The 18,408-nt window shown below is 43.7% G+C and overlaps 1 protein-coding gene across 6 annotated transcripts in view; it reads left to right on the forward strand.

Moving 5' to 3' along the window:
- The window catches only part of MRO (maestro), a 35,504-nt gene that overhangs the window by 15,695 nt on the left and 1,401 nt on the right, over nt 1-18,408 (forward strand). For 4 of the 6 annotated variants that reach the window (XM_037738929.1, XM_037738931.1, XM_017529576.2 and 1 more), the window contains 5 exons: nt 953-1,099; nt 2,476-2,658; nt 6,574-6,729; nt 7,892-7,999; nt 8,622-8,918. In XM_037738929.1, coding sequence (XP_037594857.1) covers nt 953-1,099; nt 2,476-2,658; nt 6,574-6,729; nt 7,892-7,999; nt 8,622-8,675 — 648 coding nt within the window. In that variant the 3' untranslated portion in view covers nt 8,676-8,918. Of the gene's footprint in view, nt 1-952; nt 1,100-2,475; nt 2,659-6,573; nt 6,730-7,891; nt 8,000-8,621; nt 8,919-18,408 lie in introns of those variants that run through there. The other 2 variants (XM_017529577.2, XM_017529578.2) reach the window with 2 other exon arrangements.

Here is an 18,408-nt window from a genome sequence, read left to right on the forward strand (position 1 = left end):
TTTTTCACCATGTTGGTCAGGCTGGTGTTGAACTCTCGACCCCAGGTGATCCGCCCGCCTTGGCCTCCAAAGTGCTTGGATTACAGGCATGAGCCACCACGCCCAGCCCTCAGAGTTTAGTTCTGGTACAGGTTGCTGCATCAGACACACAGTGTTTTTTCCCAATTTGCATTATTCATGCATTTCTGTTCCTACTCTTAATTGCATGCTCGGATGCATGCATTCTGGAGTTGGAACATCCTTTAAGTGCCCTGAAATGTTTGTAGATGTGTACTAGATTAATTCTGAAATGTCTGTAGATGTATACTAGATGTTTGCAGATATGCTTTGCTAATTGTGTCAAGTGCTATTGAGAGGTTGAGTAACGTGACTACTGAGAACTGACCCTTGGAATTAGCCATATGGAAAGGTGGGGTGAGGGGATATCAGCCTGATTGCGAAGGGTTCAAGAGACAATGGGAAGAGACAAATGGGAGAAAACAAGTACAGATGTTTTTCAAGGCATTTGGATACAAAGGAGAGCAGAAAAATGGGAAAGAGCTGGAGAAGAAGGGTAAAGGGAGCTCTTTGAAATGGGAGGAGTAACAGCACACCTTTCCCTGTGAAAGGGATCCCTATTCCCAGGACACTTCAACACTGATCGAGTCCTCTTTCTTTCAACTTCTATCACACCCATAGCTGCTCTAGAGCCCCTCCCCATAATCTCCTAAACCTACATCAACACCAGCCTGTATTATCTTTCTTGCCCCTTTTCCTCTTCGTCCATCAATTTCTTCATTATGTAGACCAAATGAGTTCATTTCCAACAAAACCCAGGCATCTTTCATTGGAGAAAGAAGGAGTAAAATTGAGCAGGCAATTGCAGAATTTTCCTGAGAGGGAGGGATTGGGGTTGGGATTGGGTATGGCTCCGAACACTCCTAAATTAATACATTTTTGACTCATCACCCAGGTCTCTTGGAAACTGAGGTTTCGGAAGTGGGAGCCTCTGAAGAATGTGTTTTTCATCTTGGCCGAAAGAGCCCGGGACCCCAATGCTAAAAAGCGTCACATGGCAATGAGAGGCTTGGGAACCATGGCCTGCGAAGCCCCTGATAAGGTAGGGAAGAAGGGTGGGGCTCAGCCAGCCCCCCAAGCCTCTCCATCCCTCTTGGTGTGGAGTCCCCAGGGCTGGAGTATAGTCTCTGATGTATTAGTTACCTATCACCTTGGAACAAACCACCGCACACTTAGCAGCTTAGAGCAACACGTGTTTATTATCTCTGTTTTTGTGGGTCAGGAGTCCAGGTGCAGTTCAGCTGGGTCCTCTGCTCAGGCTCTCAGGAGGCTGCAATCAAGTGTCAGCCAGACTGCATTCCTTTCTGAAGCAGGGTTCACTTCCGTGGTTGTTGGCAGAATTTAGTTACTTCCCGTTGTGGGACGGATGTTTCTGTTTTTGCCTGCTGTCTGTCGGGGGGCCACTCTCAATGCCTAGAGGCCACCCTCTCACAGCCGGCATCTCACTTCCTCCAGGCCAGCAGGAGGGTTTCACCGCCTCCTGTCTGCTAGGATAGAGTCTTATGGGCCAAGCAGTGGTGGCTCACACCTGCAATCCCAGCACTTTGGGAGGCCAAGGCCAGCAGATCATTTGAGGTTAGGAGTTCAAGACCAGCCTGGCCAACATGGTGAAACCCCACCTCTTTTGTATTTTTGTAAAAATACAAAAAATTAGCCAGGTGTGGTGGTATGTGCCTGCAGTCCCAGCTAGTCAGGAGGCTGAGGCAGAAGAATTGCTTGAATCTGGGAGGCAGAGGTTGCAGTTAGCAGAGATCACACCATGCACTCTAGCATGAGAGACAGAGTGAGACTCTGTTTCAAAAAAAAAAGAATCTTATGCAATGTGAAGTCATGTCCGTAGGCTGGAAGCGAGTCACAGGTTTCTTCTGCACAAGGATGTCATTCATTCAGGGTCATCTTAGGCTCATGACACCTCAGCAATATCAACCATGTGGGAGACAGAGCTGCAGGCAAGATAAATTCACAGCTGTTACCCTTCCTGGTGAATTTAAGTGATTTTTTTTTTTTTTTTTTTTTTTATAATTTATGTTTGTTTCATAGAATATGTTTCCCCACCTCCTCCTTTACCATCTGGCAACTTCAGTGCCCATTTTGTCTCTTCCCTACTATAAAGGTAACTAGTACTCCCCAGGCCCCAAGATCACCCAGGTCTGCTGCCCTATTTGGAGAGCCCTACCCAGACTCACCCACCCCCATGCCACTCCAGATTGCTCTTTCTGTTTTCCTTCCTAGGCTGAGTTGGGCTCTTGGGTTGGGTTAATGGAAGCACTTGTATTTTAGTGAGTTGTGCAAACCTTGAAGAAAGCCCTGGTCTCTTAGTTCAAGTCCTAGGTTATTAGTAGCTTAGATGTGGGGTTGCTTTTCAACCCATGGGGAGTAATTCCTGTGCTGCTAATCCTTTCCAAACCTTGGTGACAGGTGAGAAAGTATAAGAAAATTGTCCTGGACCTGCTGGTGTGTGGATTGTATGACCCTGTGAGTTTGGAAGTCATCCATGAAAGTATGAAGACTCTGACCATCGTCCTGGGCAAGATCCAGGGGAAAGGTTTGGGCTCCTTCTTCATAGACATCACTCTTCAGACCAGGACTTTATTAGATGATGTAAGTGAGACAGAAAAATTCTGGGTTATTGAAATCAAAGTGGGATTAGAAATGTGACTTTGGGGCCGGGCTCATGTCTGTAATCCCAGCACTTGGGGAGGCCAAGGTGGGCAGATCACTTGAGGTCAGGAGTTTGAGACCAGCCTGGCCAACATGTTGAAACCCTGTCTCTACAAAATTACAAAAATTAGGCCAGATTACACGCAGTGGCTCATGCGTGTAATTCCAGCACTTTCTGAGGCTGAGGTGGGCAGATCACCTGAGGTCAGGAGTTCAAGACCAGACTGGTCAACATGGAGAAACTGCATCTCTATAAAAAATATAAAAATTAGCTGGGCATGGTGGCGCATGCCTGTAGTCCCAGCTACTTGAGAGGATTGCTTGAACCTGGGAGGTGGAGGTTGCTGTGAGCTGAGATTGCACCACTGCACTCCAGCCTGGGTGACAGAGTGAGACTCTGCCTCAAAAAGAAAAGAAAAGAAATGTGAGCTGTGGGAGGTTTGTTGCTGTGGGAACAAGGTCTTTATTATTCACTTATTTATTAACACATCTTGTTGAGAGACTAGTACTGTGCCAGGGGTTCAAGGATATATAAAGATGTATAGAATTCTATCTCTACCTCTCAAGGTTGTTTTTTTCTTTTCTTTCTTTCTTTTTTTTTTTTTTTGAGACAGGGTCTCTCTGTCACCCAGACTGGAGTACAGTGGCATGATCTCAGCTCACTGCAATCTCCACCTCCTGGGCTCAAGCGATCCTTCGACCTCAGCCTCCCAAGTAGCTGGGACTATAGGCACATGCCACCATGCCTGGCTAATTTTTGTAGTTTTGGTAAAGACTTTGGTAAAGTCCTCTCTGGGGACTTTGTTGCCCAGGCTGGTCTCAAACTCCTGGGCTCAAGCGATCCACCTGCCTCAGCCTCCCAAAGTGTTGGGATTACAGGCAAGAGCTATTGCGCCTGGCAAGTTTTCATCTTAACAGAGAAGTGGGTATATGTACACTAATGACGATGTGGATTGACTAATGATGTTGACACTGGTTGACTAACATGTAGTCAATGCTGTCTTATAAATGCGACAATAGCAGTGATTAGCGTTTAGTGAGCCCTCATTGAGTGCCAGGCACACTGCGGAGAAGTTTACATGGCTCATCTCATATAATCTTCACAATAAACCTGTGAGATGGACTCTGAAGTTGTCTTCACTTTGTAGACAAGGAAACCAAGGCACAGAAAGGTTAGAACTTACCCAAGTTGACAGAGCCAGGAAGTGGACATGCCACCAGCTCCTCTGACTATAGGGCTGCACCCTTAACTGCGAGATGACAAGTCGGGCTAAGCAAAAGGTGCACCAGCCCATAGCTCAGTCCAAAACTGAGAAGAGTCAGAGACCCTAACTACAAGCTAACAAGTTAGCCTGCCAGTTATTCTGTTCCTGAAAGACAAGACCTATGGAACAGTGAACAGATCTTTTATTTACTCCCAGAGCAACCTGTTATCTCCCCACACCCTAATATTCTCTCTGGAGCCACATGGCGAGAGCCAGATGTGTCAGCAGCACAGGAGGGGAAAAGAGGCCTTGACCTTGTATAACTTGGAGCTCATAGAGGAGATGGGCAAATTTGTTCGTCCTGTTCCAGAGACACAGAGGGATTTTTGCTCTTGAATGTAAGCCAGTCCTCTCTGGGGACGGAGTGAGGGAAGGTCCCTACTTACCATCCTGGAGTATAAGCAGATGTCTCTGAGGAGATGGCTCTAAATCTCTTGGAGGTGTCATCTGAACTTCCAGGACTTGTCAGTCAACCACTTTTTTTTTTTTTTTTTGACACAGGGTCTCGCCCAGGCTGGAGGGCAGTGGCAGGAACACAGCTCACTGCAGCCTCAACCTCCCAGGCTCAAGTGATCCTCCCACCTCAGCCTCCTGAGTAGCTGCGATCACAAGTGCATGCCACTGTGCCTGGCTAATTTTTGTAATTTTTGTAGAGATGGTCTTGCTATGTTGCCCAGGCTGATCCCAAACTCCTGGGCTCAAGCGATTCTCCTGTCTTGGCTTCCTGAAATGCTAGGACTTTAGGCATGAGCCACGATGCCTGGCCTTCAACCATTTTTTAAACTCTGGTTACATGGAATTTTTGAGCAGAAATCCCTGGCCATATAGAAACACAAAAATTCTTTTTTTTTTTTTTTTAAAAAAAAGACAGGGTTTCACCATGCTGGTCAGGCTGGTCTTGAACTCCCAACCTCAGGTGATCCGCCCACCTTGGCCTCCAAAGTGCTTGGATTACAGGCATGAGCCACCATGCCCGGCCAAAACACAAAAATTCTTATGCAGAACTGTTTGCTGACAGTTTATATCTTGATTATAGATAGCACTCTTCATTATCTGAGGCCATGCTGCTCACCCGTGCATGTGTTCCCAGTTAGATGGTGTCAGACTCCTAGGGGAATGGGCACCTGTCTTACATGTCTGTACATCTTACAGCATTAGGGTATGGCTTCGGATGGGGTACATTCTCCATTAAAATTAGTTAAATTAAACAGGCACACATACACTCTCACTGCCAGAACAGTGAAGATAATACAACTCTAAGCCAGGCATGGTGGTGTGTGCCTATAATCCCAGCTACTCAGGAGGCTGAAGCAGAAGGATCACTTGAGTCCAGGAGCTGGAGGCCAGCCTGGGCAATGTAGCAAGATGCTGTCTCTCTCTCTCTTGAAAAATAAAAAAATAAAAAAATAAAAAAAAGCAACCCTAAGACAATTTCTGTATGCATCATGTGCTAATTTTTAAAAGATACTTCACAATATGATTAGTGGTCCTCAGTCTTGCTGGATCTCCGTGATCCCCAGTTCTTGGTGCTCCTTCCCCCCTGTGAAGGCCTACCCCAGCCCTGCTCCCTCTGGTTTACCTGGAGCAGGACTTAGACTACAAAACACTGATATAAAAACCTGTGCACCAGGAGTCAGATGTCTGGGTTACTATTCTGCCTCTGCTACCTGACAGTGTGGTTTTGGGCAAGTTGCTTAAATGCCTTGGGCTTTGGTCTCCTCTCCTGGAAAGGTAATACTTGGACCAAACAGCTCACCTTGGAAAGAAAGAGAAGGCTGAGTCCACTGAAATGCACTCAGGCACAAACCGACCAATCAGACTGAAAGCAGGGAGAGGTGGGAGGGTGTTGGGGGAAGAAACATGATTATTATATCCACTGCAGATGGGAGAAACTCAGACCAAAGGCAGCGAGAAAAGACTTGGGAAAATGCTCCAGTAACAAACAGGGAACTGGTGGAGTGAATTTTGGTGCAGAAAAGGAAAAGAGAAAAAAGAAAAGAAAAATAAAAATGGAAACTCCTTTATGTGTAGACGTAGAAAGAGCTCTCAGACTGATGAAAAATCAGGGTGCATAACAACAGTGGCCTGATGCTTCCATTCACGTAAAAAAGAGGGAAAGGACTATACAGTAAACATCTTTCTTCTTTATTTTCTGGAGAGATACATGCAAACATTATTAGCTTGTGGGGAGGAACATTTGGTGGCCGATGGAGAGGAGTAGAACGTAGACCTACTTTTTCTATAAAGCTTTTGGTTATTTTGAATTTTGGGAACTTTATAAATGTAGTCTATCTCCAAAATGTGAAATGATGAACAAAAAATCTGGGAACGTGGGAGTAACACCAGTGATTTCCCAGGTTAGTCCTCTTGTCTGCTGGAGAAGAGGTCCATTGAAAACTTTGGGCCCTCTTCATGCCATCCCCTACCACCCAGCTAAGTGCTTTAGACCAAATCTCACTGCTCACCCTGTAATGTACATCCAAGATCGATGGCTGTGATGTGTTCTGATTGACAGCCGTGATGTGTTCTGATATAGTTGCCTTTTGGTAACGATCTGGCTTTCTTGTTGTTTTGTTGACGGGGACCGCAGGAGAACGACGGTCTGAGATACTCGGCCTTTGTTTTGTTTGGGCAATTGGCAGCCTTTGCTGGGAGGAAATGGAAGAAATTTTTCACCAGTCAGGTTAAGCAGACACAAGATTTACTCCTGATCCATTTACAGGATAGAAATCCCCAGGTTGCCAAGGTAAGACCTTGACTCTGCAACAAACAGAGTGACATCTCCATGCTGTTCATAAAGGGAGCTATGAGTTGAGAGGCCAGACCCTGGGGTTCCTGCCAGCACTGCTGTGGATACTGGGCAGCGTATCTGTATAAATCCTAGACACGGTGCCTCTTCAGTGTGTGATCTCTCTTTGAGCAAGAATGTTATTTTCCATCTGCTCCACCTGCCCAAGCCCAGCATCTGTCAATGCGAGATAAGCTCAGGGCAATGGGGTTGGGGGCAGAGAGGCACAGATTTAATCAATGGTGCAGTAGCCTATGTAATGAGGATATTTATTCATGCCCAATTAGCTTCTGTCATTGTGCTTGGTATAGATTTCCTACCCGTGGCTTCTTTCTTTCTTTTCTTTTCTTTTCCTTTTTTTTTGAGACAGAGTTTTGCTCTTGTTGCCCAGGCTGGAGTGCAATGGTGTGATCTTGGCTCACTGCAACCTCTGCCTCCCGGATTCAAGTTATTCTCCTGCCTCAGCATCCTGAATAGCTGGGATTACAGGTGCCTGCCATCACGCCTGGCTAATTTTTTATATTTTTAGTACAGATGGGGTTTCACCATGTTGGCCAGGCTGGTTTCAAACTCCTGCCCTCAGGTGATCCACCCGCCTTGGCCTCCCAGAGTGCTGGGATTACAGGCATGAGCCACCTTGCCTGGCTCCACCCATGGCTTATTAATTTCTTCTGGAGGTTTTGTTTTATTCTTGGAGAAAATGTGTCCTAACAAGGTTGGATCAACTTCAGGCCTGCTTTGGGGTGGGACTGGGTGAACGTTTCAAAACAATTAGGAGGAAAGCTTTCTACCAAACCACTTGTCTTCTTTAAATTACTGAGAGAGAGAGAGAGATTAAATTTAGGAATCCAGTACTACTTTTGATGGTATAATAACAAGGGCTGTGCTAAACTGTAAAGCTATGTCCTTCCCACCAGTCCCCAAATTATAGATATGGCCATTTTATAAGCATACACCCTTTAAGATTCCAATTTTGAAACGACTGGAAGTTACTTTCACACTCTTAGTGGCCCCCTGACCACAGATTGAGTGCAGTCCTCTAGGACACTTTTCCTTGCTTGGGATTATAGAACTCTCTAATATTTTTGACAATAAAATAGTAATATTATTTTTCTCTCAGGCTTGCAAAACAACATTTCGAGCCTGTTCTCCATATCTGAATCTAAGGAAGGAATACAGCTTCCAGAATGAAGAAGATCAAAGGAACCCTAAACTCTGCCGACAGCTGGTGAGTGAGCCAGGGTAGGAGAGAATTCTCTTCCAGTCCCTGCCTTCCTGGTGGTTAACACAGAAGGTGGCCAAGCACAAGAAAGAGTTACCCCCATAAAACAACTCAGGCCAACTATGTTTGTTAGTTTTTTTGGTTAGAGTCTTGCTCTGTCACCCAGGTTGGAGTGCAGTGGCGCCATCTCGGTTCACTGCATGCTTCACCTCAGGGTTCAAGCGATTTTCGTGCCTCGGCTTCCTGAGTAGCTGAGATTACAGGGTGTGCACTACCACATCCAGTTAATTTTTCTATTTTTAGTAGAGATGGGGTTTCACCATGTTGTCCAGGCTGGCCTCGAGCTGATCTCGAGTGATCTGCCTGCCTTGGCCTCCCAAAGTGCTGGGATTACAGGCGTGAGCCAGCATGCCTGGCCAAGACAACTATGTTTTGATTGTAGTTGACCCATCATACAATGTAAATGGCAAAATGCCTAGAAGATCAAGCACAAGATATATTGGCAGTTTCAGGTCAGGTCACTAGCTGGATGCAGGTGATGCCTGCACTGACAACTGCCTATTAGTTGTATAGTCAAGGAAGTTTGCTGAATCCCTCCCTCACAGGTACCATTGTTAATATCTTTCAGAGCCACTATCATCCAGAGCTCCTGCAGTTCTTCTATGCAAACAAAATTCTGTAAGCGCAGAGCAGCAGGGAAGTGGTTCTATGTGAGTGCATTGCTGAGCCATCAACTTCCCCTTTTCTGTCATTGGATGCCTCTTCTGCTCACCTCTTGGGATTGTAATGGAAAAGAGGGTGTTAGGAGAGCAATCAAAGGCAAAAATAATACATGGAATTTATGATTATATCTAAAGTAAAATTCTAGACTGTTTTCACTTATTTCCTCTTCACACAAATTTGATGAGCAGGTTACACCCTTTTTTTTAAACATTCCAAGTGTATATAGATTCAGTGCTTATTTCTCACCTTTTTCTTTCTTTCTTTTTTTTTTTTTAAAGACGGGGTTTCACCATGTTGGTCAGGCAGGTCTTGAACTCCTGACCTCAGGTGATCCGCCCGCCTTGGCCTCCAAAGTGCTTGGATTACAGATGTGAGCCACCATGCCCAGGCTTTTTCTAAGTTCATCTCTGTCACCTATCTTTTATTTTAAATATTTAATTTCTGAGCCTTAGGAGAATACTTGTTACCTTAAGGTTTTTTTTTTTTTTTTTTAAAGTGTATTTTTTATTGATACTTTGCTGTTGATACCTTTTCTTGCCATGATTTATTTAAAGTTGGCCAAGACCAAGAAGGTGGCTTGGAGGGGTATCTTTGGCTTCTCATAATTTTAAACAGTCATCGCTTTCAAGATCATCCTAAACAAGAATTAATAGGGAGAAAATCATCTATGAAGCATGCGTTGAAAATCCTCAGGCTCATGATAACTTATGGGATGATAATAGTAGGTAACACTTACTGAGTGCTTACAATTTAGTGGGCATGGTTGAAGTGCTTTTTGTAAGTTCTGTTTGATACTTGCCACAACCCTATGAGATTAAGTAAGTACTGTAATTATTCTCATTTTATAGATGAGAAAGCTAAGACACAGGGAAATTAGGTAACTTGGCCAAGATAACTCAGTAAACGGTGGAGCTGGAATTCACATGCATGTGGTCTGACTTCTTGAGCCCATACTCACTAATCGTGCCATCTTGCCTCTCTGTGGAATAACTGATGATTGATTAGAAATGTTAAAAGCAAAACAAACACAGACTTCTCTGCTTCTGCTCCTCTACTAAGCCCAGTTCACTTTTGCTTTTACATGTACTAGGTATACATTTTTATTAATTTATGTGAGCTGGGTATATATTTTTATTAATTACTTTTTGGCTATTAATGCCAATTATTTTGGTGATCAATCCTAGTTATCTGAGGAGTTACATCATTCATAAAAATTACAAGAAAAATCTCTTAGTCCATCTTACTCTCCCTCCAACCAGATTACATCCCAAGCTTCTATAGATACTCTGGGACCACTACTGAACTGAACTCAGTATTCAGGCCACACCTGGAGCATTTTGTTCAAGACAATTTAAAATATGAGAGATTATAAAAGCTACAATGAGATCTTAAATGGCATTCTGAGAACCAGGAACTCAATTTTCTGCTGTGGCTTCCAAGGACAGGGTGGTGTGACACAGATGCAGGGGTGAGGAGAAGCCTAGGCAAGACGAGGATGTGGGAGGTGGCAGATGAAGTGGCAGGTGCCAGGCAGGAATGGATTTTCCTCCTTGCTGTTTTGAGTCTGAAGAACATGACAGAAGGAGACTTTAGGAGGGACACAGGCTCAAGAGCAAATGGGTAGTTCTGAGCTATAAGCCCCCTGCCCCTCCCCAGCACCTGCTTGCCTCTTTGAAAGTTTGTTGCAAGCTTGCCTTAAACTTGATACAATTCCATTAAGTGATCAGTGAGTGGCGTGAGAGGTGGCCGCATTTGGCTGCCATTCAAAAAGGTGGGGATAGGGTGAGACGGGTGAGATTACATGCTGTAGAGTAGAAATAGCTATACAGTTAATGTCCCTCTGTTGGTTAAAATTGTGGAAGATGTGGTTGGATTATTAAAGATTCCACAGTAGCGTTTTATTTTGGTGGCCCCAATGAGTCCTGCCTCCTGATACTCATGTCCTTATTTAGTTCCTTCTGTTTGAATCTGGGCTAGCTTTGTGACCGACTTTAACCAGGAGGTTGTGATGAATGGCACTGTGCCTAGAAACCCAGGCAGTTTCCCTTTTGAATTCTGGGGAAGCCAGCTGCCACATAAGAGGTTGAACTACCAGGAACAAAGGAGAGAGCCTGAGATCACCATGTGAAGGAGAACGGAGACATCCAACCCACAGCAGAGTCCAAGGCCCAGACACATGACATAAGTTGTCCCTTCTAGCCCGACCCCAGCTGTTGAAGCTACTCCAGCTGACACCCTATGGAAAAGAGACAAGCATCTCCATCAAGCTCGTCTCAATTGCAGAAGCATGAACAAGTAATCAAATGATTGTTGTTTTAAGTCATTAACTTTGGGATAATCTGTCACACAGCAATAGGTAACCAAAAAAAGATTCCTTATTATTAACTGTTGTTTTGCTCTTCATAAATCCTCTTTGAGTTTAAATTATATTTCCAGAAATTTATGTTATCATGAAATTTGGTGGCAAGAGCAAGGGACTATGTTTTGTTTTGTTTTGTTTTTCTCTTTTTTTTTTTCCTGTGTCTCACCATACCTATCACAGGGCCTGCCACATGATTAAGAAACATTTGCTGAATGACTAAATGATTCCAAATTGTAGAGGGAATAAACTCCAAAGTCTGGTCTGCCATTCCAGGCTTTCAACCTTCCTTTTCTTCTGTTACTCTCTTTGCTTCAGTCAGGTTTGGGTCCTTTCTCTTCCCTCGATGTGTCTTGGTCTCCTCTGCCCCTTCACCTTTGTTCTTTCTGAATTGAATCCCCTCTCCTGCTCACCTGTGCACACCCACATGGACACACACATTTCACATGTATATCTTATCTGTACTCCAATGCCGAGGTCAAAGGCCTGTTCCTCCCAATCAGGGAAGAGCTTGAGTGTTTTAATTCCCAGAACATTCTAGCAATATTATGCCACTTATATCTTATTTGAAAGGCTTTTTTCTTTTTCCCAGTATGTCTTTTTATATTTTTTTCCTGTTAGATTGAAGCTATGGAAGGCAGGGCTCTATCTTGTACATCATTTCCCTGGTGATTGCAAAAGTACTCAGTAAATGAATGTTGATTAGGGGGAAAAAAAGTCAGAAAGTCATCTGAAGCTGTCACACCTTCCTGGGAGGAACCCATTTTGACAAATGAGGGTTGTCGATTTCATTCCTTATAACCAATCTGCAGGTTACTTTTATGCTTGTGCATTTCAAGTTTCCCCTTCCCCATGTTTATTTGAATGCCAACCCAAAGGTTGTTTTGACATTTCTTAATTTTGAACATTATTGAGCAGCTGAATGAAAGAAAAAAGGAATGTTCCTGTGCGCCACCCCCATACTAAGTGCTCAGCATAGAGCTATGCTTGGTCCCCTGTGTCCCGGTCCTCATGAGATGGGTCTTTCTTTTTTTCTTTTTTTTTTTTTTTGAGATGGAATCTCACTCTGTCTCCCAGGCTGGAGTGCAATGGCCTGATCTCGGCTCACTGCAACCTCTACCTCCTGGGTTCAAGTGATTCTCCTATGTTAGCCTCCTGAGTAGCTGGGATTGCAGGTGCCTGCCACTATATCCTGCTAATTTTTGTATTTTTAGTAGAGACAGGGTTTCATCATGTTGGCCACGCTAGTCTCAAATTCCTGACCTCAAGTCATCCGCCTGCCTTGGTCTCCCAAAGTGCTGAGACCCAGGTGTGAGCCACCAGTCACGCTATCACCAGCTGAGATAGGTCTTTCTTAAAAGGAAGAGGGAAGTGGGGAGAGAGGGGAGAGAAAATGACAAAGGCAGAGGCTGAGAATCTAACAGGTGTGACCAGTTCTGCTGATCAATGACAGCAGAAGCCTGTGAGCTTCCAGTCAATAGACTACTTAATGGAGGAATGCTTCACATGTTATAAAAAACACTGGAGTGTTTTGAAAGTGAGAAACAATAGCTGTATAGGATAGCTAGCAGTTAGTGTTGTAAGGAAGACAGATATTTGTGCATTTCTGCATCTTCCAAGTTTCCTGCAATGAGCATGTATTACTTTTACAATTAAAAAACATGTGCAAAAGTGCCCTTTTAAAATGAAAAAAGGTCCATGAGTGTAAGTGATATGCTTTGGAAAGCCTGGGTGCTCGTTGTTCACTCTTGGTGGTATGTGTTTGTCTTTGTCCTTTTGAGACATTTTGTTTTAATCTGTTGATGACAATAACCTGTTGATAATATAACTTGTGGATGACAAATAAAATGACTTATGATTGATTATCACTTTCTTTAGGTCACTGAACTTACATTACTTCTATCTGACCACAGTAGAGTAAGTCTTTTGTTCCTTTATTTACATGTTAAGTGGTTTCAAGAAAACCCTGGGTTCTAGATAAACCCAACACATCCTAATTTTCTGAAAAGAGATGATTTGATTGACAGTGACACCTATTATTTACCAAGTTAAGCATGACTCCCAAGCCAGACTCCCAAGCCAGACTTCTAAGATTCCTTATAATAAACACCAACCTAGAATTTCCCATGGTGCTTCCTCAATTCCTACTGTCTGAAATACTTCACTCTCCAGTTCCTTGTTTCTATCAACCATTCCCTGGACTGATTCCAAATGCCCTTTTCTTCAGAGGTAGAGCAGAGCCTCTGGGAGGATGCAGCCTGGCTCTGCCATTTAGCCATGTGTGGGCAAGTCAGCGCACCAAGCCTCGGTGTGCTGATCCGTGAAATGGAGACAATAACCCAATGCACAGAATTGTTGGGCTGCAAAGATTCAATTAAGTCACACTGAGCACTTGGCACAGTCTTGGTGCATAGAAGATGCTCAGGAAATGTTAGTTATTTTTGTTCCTCATTCCCAACAAACTCTCCAGACATTATTCCTTCTCTTCTTGAAGTTGCCCAGGTCTTCAGACAAATCTATTGGTAACCTCCAGTCCTGGAGGTAGCATCTGTATCCTTTACTAGTTCTTCAAGAATGTGGCTTTGAGCCTTGCCTGACATGGGTGTTCAGGAAAGATTGGTTGAATTCATCGAATTGCAAATGCTGGCATTTTGACCAAGTAGGAATTTGTCACCTGATAGGTTTTGGAATTTTAATAAAGAATCATAGCAATGAGAATAGCAGGTGGTTCTTTCCCACTCAGCCCTTTTGGGGTGCTGTGATTGCTCAGAGAGGGGGCAGTGCCTTTTTAAGCTCTTGAGATGGTTTCAATAGGCTCTGTTCATTCCATCCTAATATTCCCAATGGCTCTGTTAAGAATTCTGTATTGTATCTTTTAAGCAAGCTCTTGTTAATAATTAACACCCCACCTTCTGTTTCCGGGAGTAACGTTATAATCATGTTCCTTTCAAGCAGATGAATTTCCTACAGCAGTTTGCAAATGCTAATCAGGTAACAGCCCAAGAAGAAAATGTTTTTCAGAAATGTGGATCGGAGAGTTAAAAATGTCATTTCCTAAGCAACACTGCTAGCGGCACATGCCTCTGCCACAGCAAAAATGTGATCAGAAGTCCAAAGCTTTTCAACATGCCTGCCTGACTGCGTCAGCAGATATAATCAGCCGCTGGAAGAGGAGAGAAGCTCAATTCTCAAATGTGACATCATGCGGGCTGAAAGGACAATACATTTGGTATCAGAAGACCTGGCTTTACACTTTGTCATTTACTAACTGGTTATCTTGAGCAAGTCACAAAACACCTCAGAGCCTTGGGGTCTTCATTTGACAAGTGGAAGTAAAACCCACAGCATAAGATACTCTGATGATCAGATGAGACAGTCTGTGTAAACTGTGGAACATTGCTCCTAAATGGAGTGTTCCTATTTACATGGTAGCCACTCATGATTGGAGCCTATTTATAAAATGTAAAGGGTGGAGAGAATGAAATAAGGTGTTAACACAGATTATCTATCTATCTATCTATCTATCTATCTATCTATCTATCTATCTATCTATCTATCTGAGACAAATTCTCACTCTGCTGCCCAGGCTGGAGTGCAGTGGCACCATCTCAGCTCACTGCAACTTCTGCCTCCCAGGTTCAAGAAATTCTCCTTCCTCAGCCTCCCAAGTGGCTGGGATTACAGGCATGCACCGCCATGACTGGGTAATTTTTGTATTTTTAGTAGAGACAGGGTTTTGTCATGTTGGCCAGGCTGGTCTTGAACTCCTGACCTCATGCGATCCTCCCACCTTCGCCTCCCAAAGTGCTGGGATTACAGCCCTGAGTCACTGCGCCCCGTCTACTTGTGGCCAGGTGCCACAGATCTCAATTTAAAAAAATAAAATTAATAAATAATATAAATAAAAATAAATAAAAGCAACAAGTAATCACTATACATAAAAATTTTAAAAATATAAACAATACAATTAGGTAGATACATTGTTTTACATAAGATTGTTTGTTCCAGGTAGTAAGAACCCATTATATGTCAAATAGAATTCAGTTTACAAGTTTAACACCTATCTATTTTTTACAATTTAGTTACATCTGAGCTTTTTTGGTATGATAGAAAGAATAACATTCAGAAATTGTGGAAAATCTGACTCTTTTTCTTTAGGTTACTCTAATACTAAGATAAAGTTTAAGTCAAACACTAAACTCCATTAGGGAAAAATGAAAATTTTATATGTTTGGATTTAAATCTATTAGAGTGACAGTCAATTTACTATCTCCCAACAAGCCGAGAAGACAAAGCCCAGGAATGTGAGATTTTCTGACTAGTAAGAAAATCTACCGACTGTGCCAAGTGGTGGATTAAATTAATTCAAAGCTAGTACGCTCATTTTACAACTTAAGGGAACAAATTCAATTTCCTAAATAAAAGTTTTATGACTTAAGTGAACAAACACAATTTCCTACAGTAAACAAACATAGTTTGCTTATTTATGGTTAAACGATTTGCATTTATGTCTGGTGTCCTCCTATTAACTATCGGTAAACAAAGAGAGGGTTTTATTAGGAAGGTAATGGGATCTGCCTAGTTAAATCTGTTTAATCATAAAAGACCTTTGCCCTACCTGGATCTGTGATTATACCAGGACTTAACTATTAACCTGCTCACTCTTACCTTTCCCAAGAAAAGTAAGGGCTGGCCTACCATTCTGGATTTCCCAAGGCTTTTCATTGAATAAGATGGAGACTTAGATGTGAGTAAATGAGGTCTGCCTAAGAAATCAAAACCTGTCACTTCCGGTTTCCCCAGCATTGATGCAAGACTGTCTCCAACTGGCTATGTGACTTCCCCTAATTGGCTATAGGATGAGGAGGAATCTGAGCTGGTGGGGTTGGTTCATCCATCTCTAAGGGGTGTTTATATCTTGCCCTTTATGCTTCTTTGTGTTTCTGGAGCTGGAGCTGTGCTGTGGGTAATGGCAGCCAGCCTGTGGTGGAAAGTTGAACTTTAGAGCTTCTACTTTCAAAGTTCTTTAGATAAGAGAGCAGTTCATGATGATTTCTTAACCAAAGAAATACTGTCAGTATTTCTTTAAACAATCATTGAAAATAAGCAATGAACAGACAGGCAAAGCTATTGCCTAGTCTCTAGTTCACTCCTCTGCTTTCTCCCTTCTGGTCCTGCACTGGCTCCACTGGGTGGAATAAATCCAGCTCATGTGACATGTCAGGTCTTGCAGAGAGGGGCAGTGGGCAAGACATCTCAGCAAGTTTCTCCCAATGGAGGGTTTGACTAGGATGGGATTTCCTGCAGGGCGTGTGTGGAGAGGTGGTAGAAATCATTTCTCATCTCAACCCCTCCTTCCCCACTGTGAACACCACTCCCCTCCCAGGGCCTATCAGGCACATCCCTTGCTCTTTTCAATAAAGCCCTTTCACTTGGGGTAAGCTCTGTTAGGTGGGCATGTGCTATTCAGCTTAGCTTTCATGCTCTGCACTGAGATATTATCTGCCCATAGCCCATTACAGCAGGTTTGAAGGCTGCCTGAAGAACTGCAAGTACCTCATGCTGCTGTGCCTTCTCTAGAACAATTGAACAACATAAGTTGTACCAACATAGTTAATCAGGATTGCTGCACATCCCCCCCTGCCATGGGCTCATTTATTACCAAATTTAAGCATATTTCTTTGACTGATTTCTTCAACATTATTAGGTGCCATTGATTCCAAAAAATTGGGGGAGTATATATTTGTGTGTGAGTGTGTGTGTGTGTGTGTGTGTGTGTGTGTGTGTGTGTGTGTGTACAGGGTTTGAGTAACGCTTTTGCAGAAAGAGAAACTTCCAAATACACACTACTTATCAAGGAACCTGTATTTCAAGGAGTGCTAGAAAATCCAGCAGAGCAGCTATTAAACCACCTCCATCCCACCATGACAAATAGTCCAATCTAGCCAGGATTCCTTTCTTTCTTCTCTCTCCTGGCATTTACAATTTGACAGCAAACTTTTGGACTCTAGGGACTTAGCTTCTTCCAATCCATAATTACATTCTTAAAAACTCAGTCCCTTAGAGACTCACCGGGACTTTTAAGTTCTTTTGATCTATGTGAGGAGGCATTCTATATTAAGAACTGCTGATCTTTTCCTGGGACCCCCATCTGGAAGGACTGTCTAAATGATTCCGCTTGCATGGTTGGCCTGGCATGAGGTAACATCTCTCTTCAGCTGCTGTGGAATGTTCCTTGGAAGACAGGTGCTCTAGGTGCAATTATGGCTAACAGGGATGTCAGCCAGAGGAGGCGTCTGCTGATGGGGATGGCGCATGCATGTGGCACTCACTGTTTCTCTGTAGATCCCTGCAACTCCCCTTCTCACTTCCGCCGTCTGAAACTCCCTTTCACCAGGGGCTCTCAGCTCCGCATGTACCCCTTGCAGTCCCTTAACCTGCTGCCTTATACCATGGAGCAGGAGGAGAGCGGCCAGTGTCGGGGACTCTTGCTCCTAGTCAAGGATGGGAGCAACCCTCTGTGAACCTGCTCTTTTTCGTTTGGCTTTGGCTTTTCTCTGCTATATTCAATAACCAATAATTCCACATCCTATTTTCTGAGGGCCCTGTTCACCCTGACCTCCAAGGAGACAGTTGTTGGATCATTATATGTGAGCAGTGAAGCTGGGCGTGGTGGCTCACACCTATAATCCCAGCACTTTGGAGGGTTGAGGTGGGAGGATTTCTTGAGGCCAGGAGTTCAAGACCAGCCTGGACAGCACAATGAGACCCTCTTATCACTGAAATAAATAAATAAATACATAAATAAAATTAGGCCAGTGGTGCATGCCTGTAGTCCCAACTATTTGGGAGGCTGAGGCAGGAGGATCACTTGAGCCCAGGAGGTCAAGGCTGCAGTGAACCATGATAGGTAGCACCACTGCACTCCAGCCTGGGAGACAGAGAAGACTCTGTCTCTAAAATGTGTGTGTGTGTGTGTGTGTGTGTGTGTATGTGCATGATTGTATATTTGCATTGTATCCTGGGCCCCTAGTGTGTACTGTCCAATATGGTAGTCTCCAGCAGCATGTAACTGCTGAGTACTTTAAAAATGGCTAGTCTAAATTAAGAAGCTCTATAAGCATATGAAATACACACCGGATGGCTGAGCACGATGGCTCATGCCTGTAATCCCAGCACTTTGAGAGGCTGAGGCAGGCGGATCACCTGAGTTCAGGAGTTCGAGACCAGCCTGGCCAACATGGTGAAACCCTGTCTCTACTAAAAATACAAAAAAAAAAAAAAAATTAGCTGGGTGTGGTGGTGGATGCCTGTAATCCCAGATACTTGGGAG

The sequence above is a fragment of the Cebus imitator genome, unplaced genomic scaffold (assembly GCF_001604975.1).
Source record: "Cebus imitator isolate Cc_AM_T3 unplaced genomic scaffold, Cebus_imitator-1.0 Scaffold60, whole genome shotgun sequence".
Classification (NCBI taxonomy): Eukaryota; Metazoa; Chordata; class Mammalia; order Primates; family Cebidae; genus Cebus; species Cebus imitator.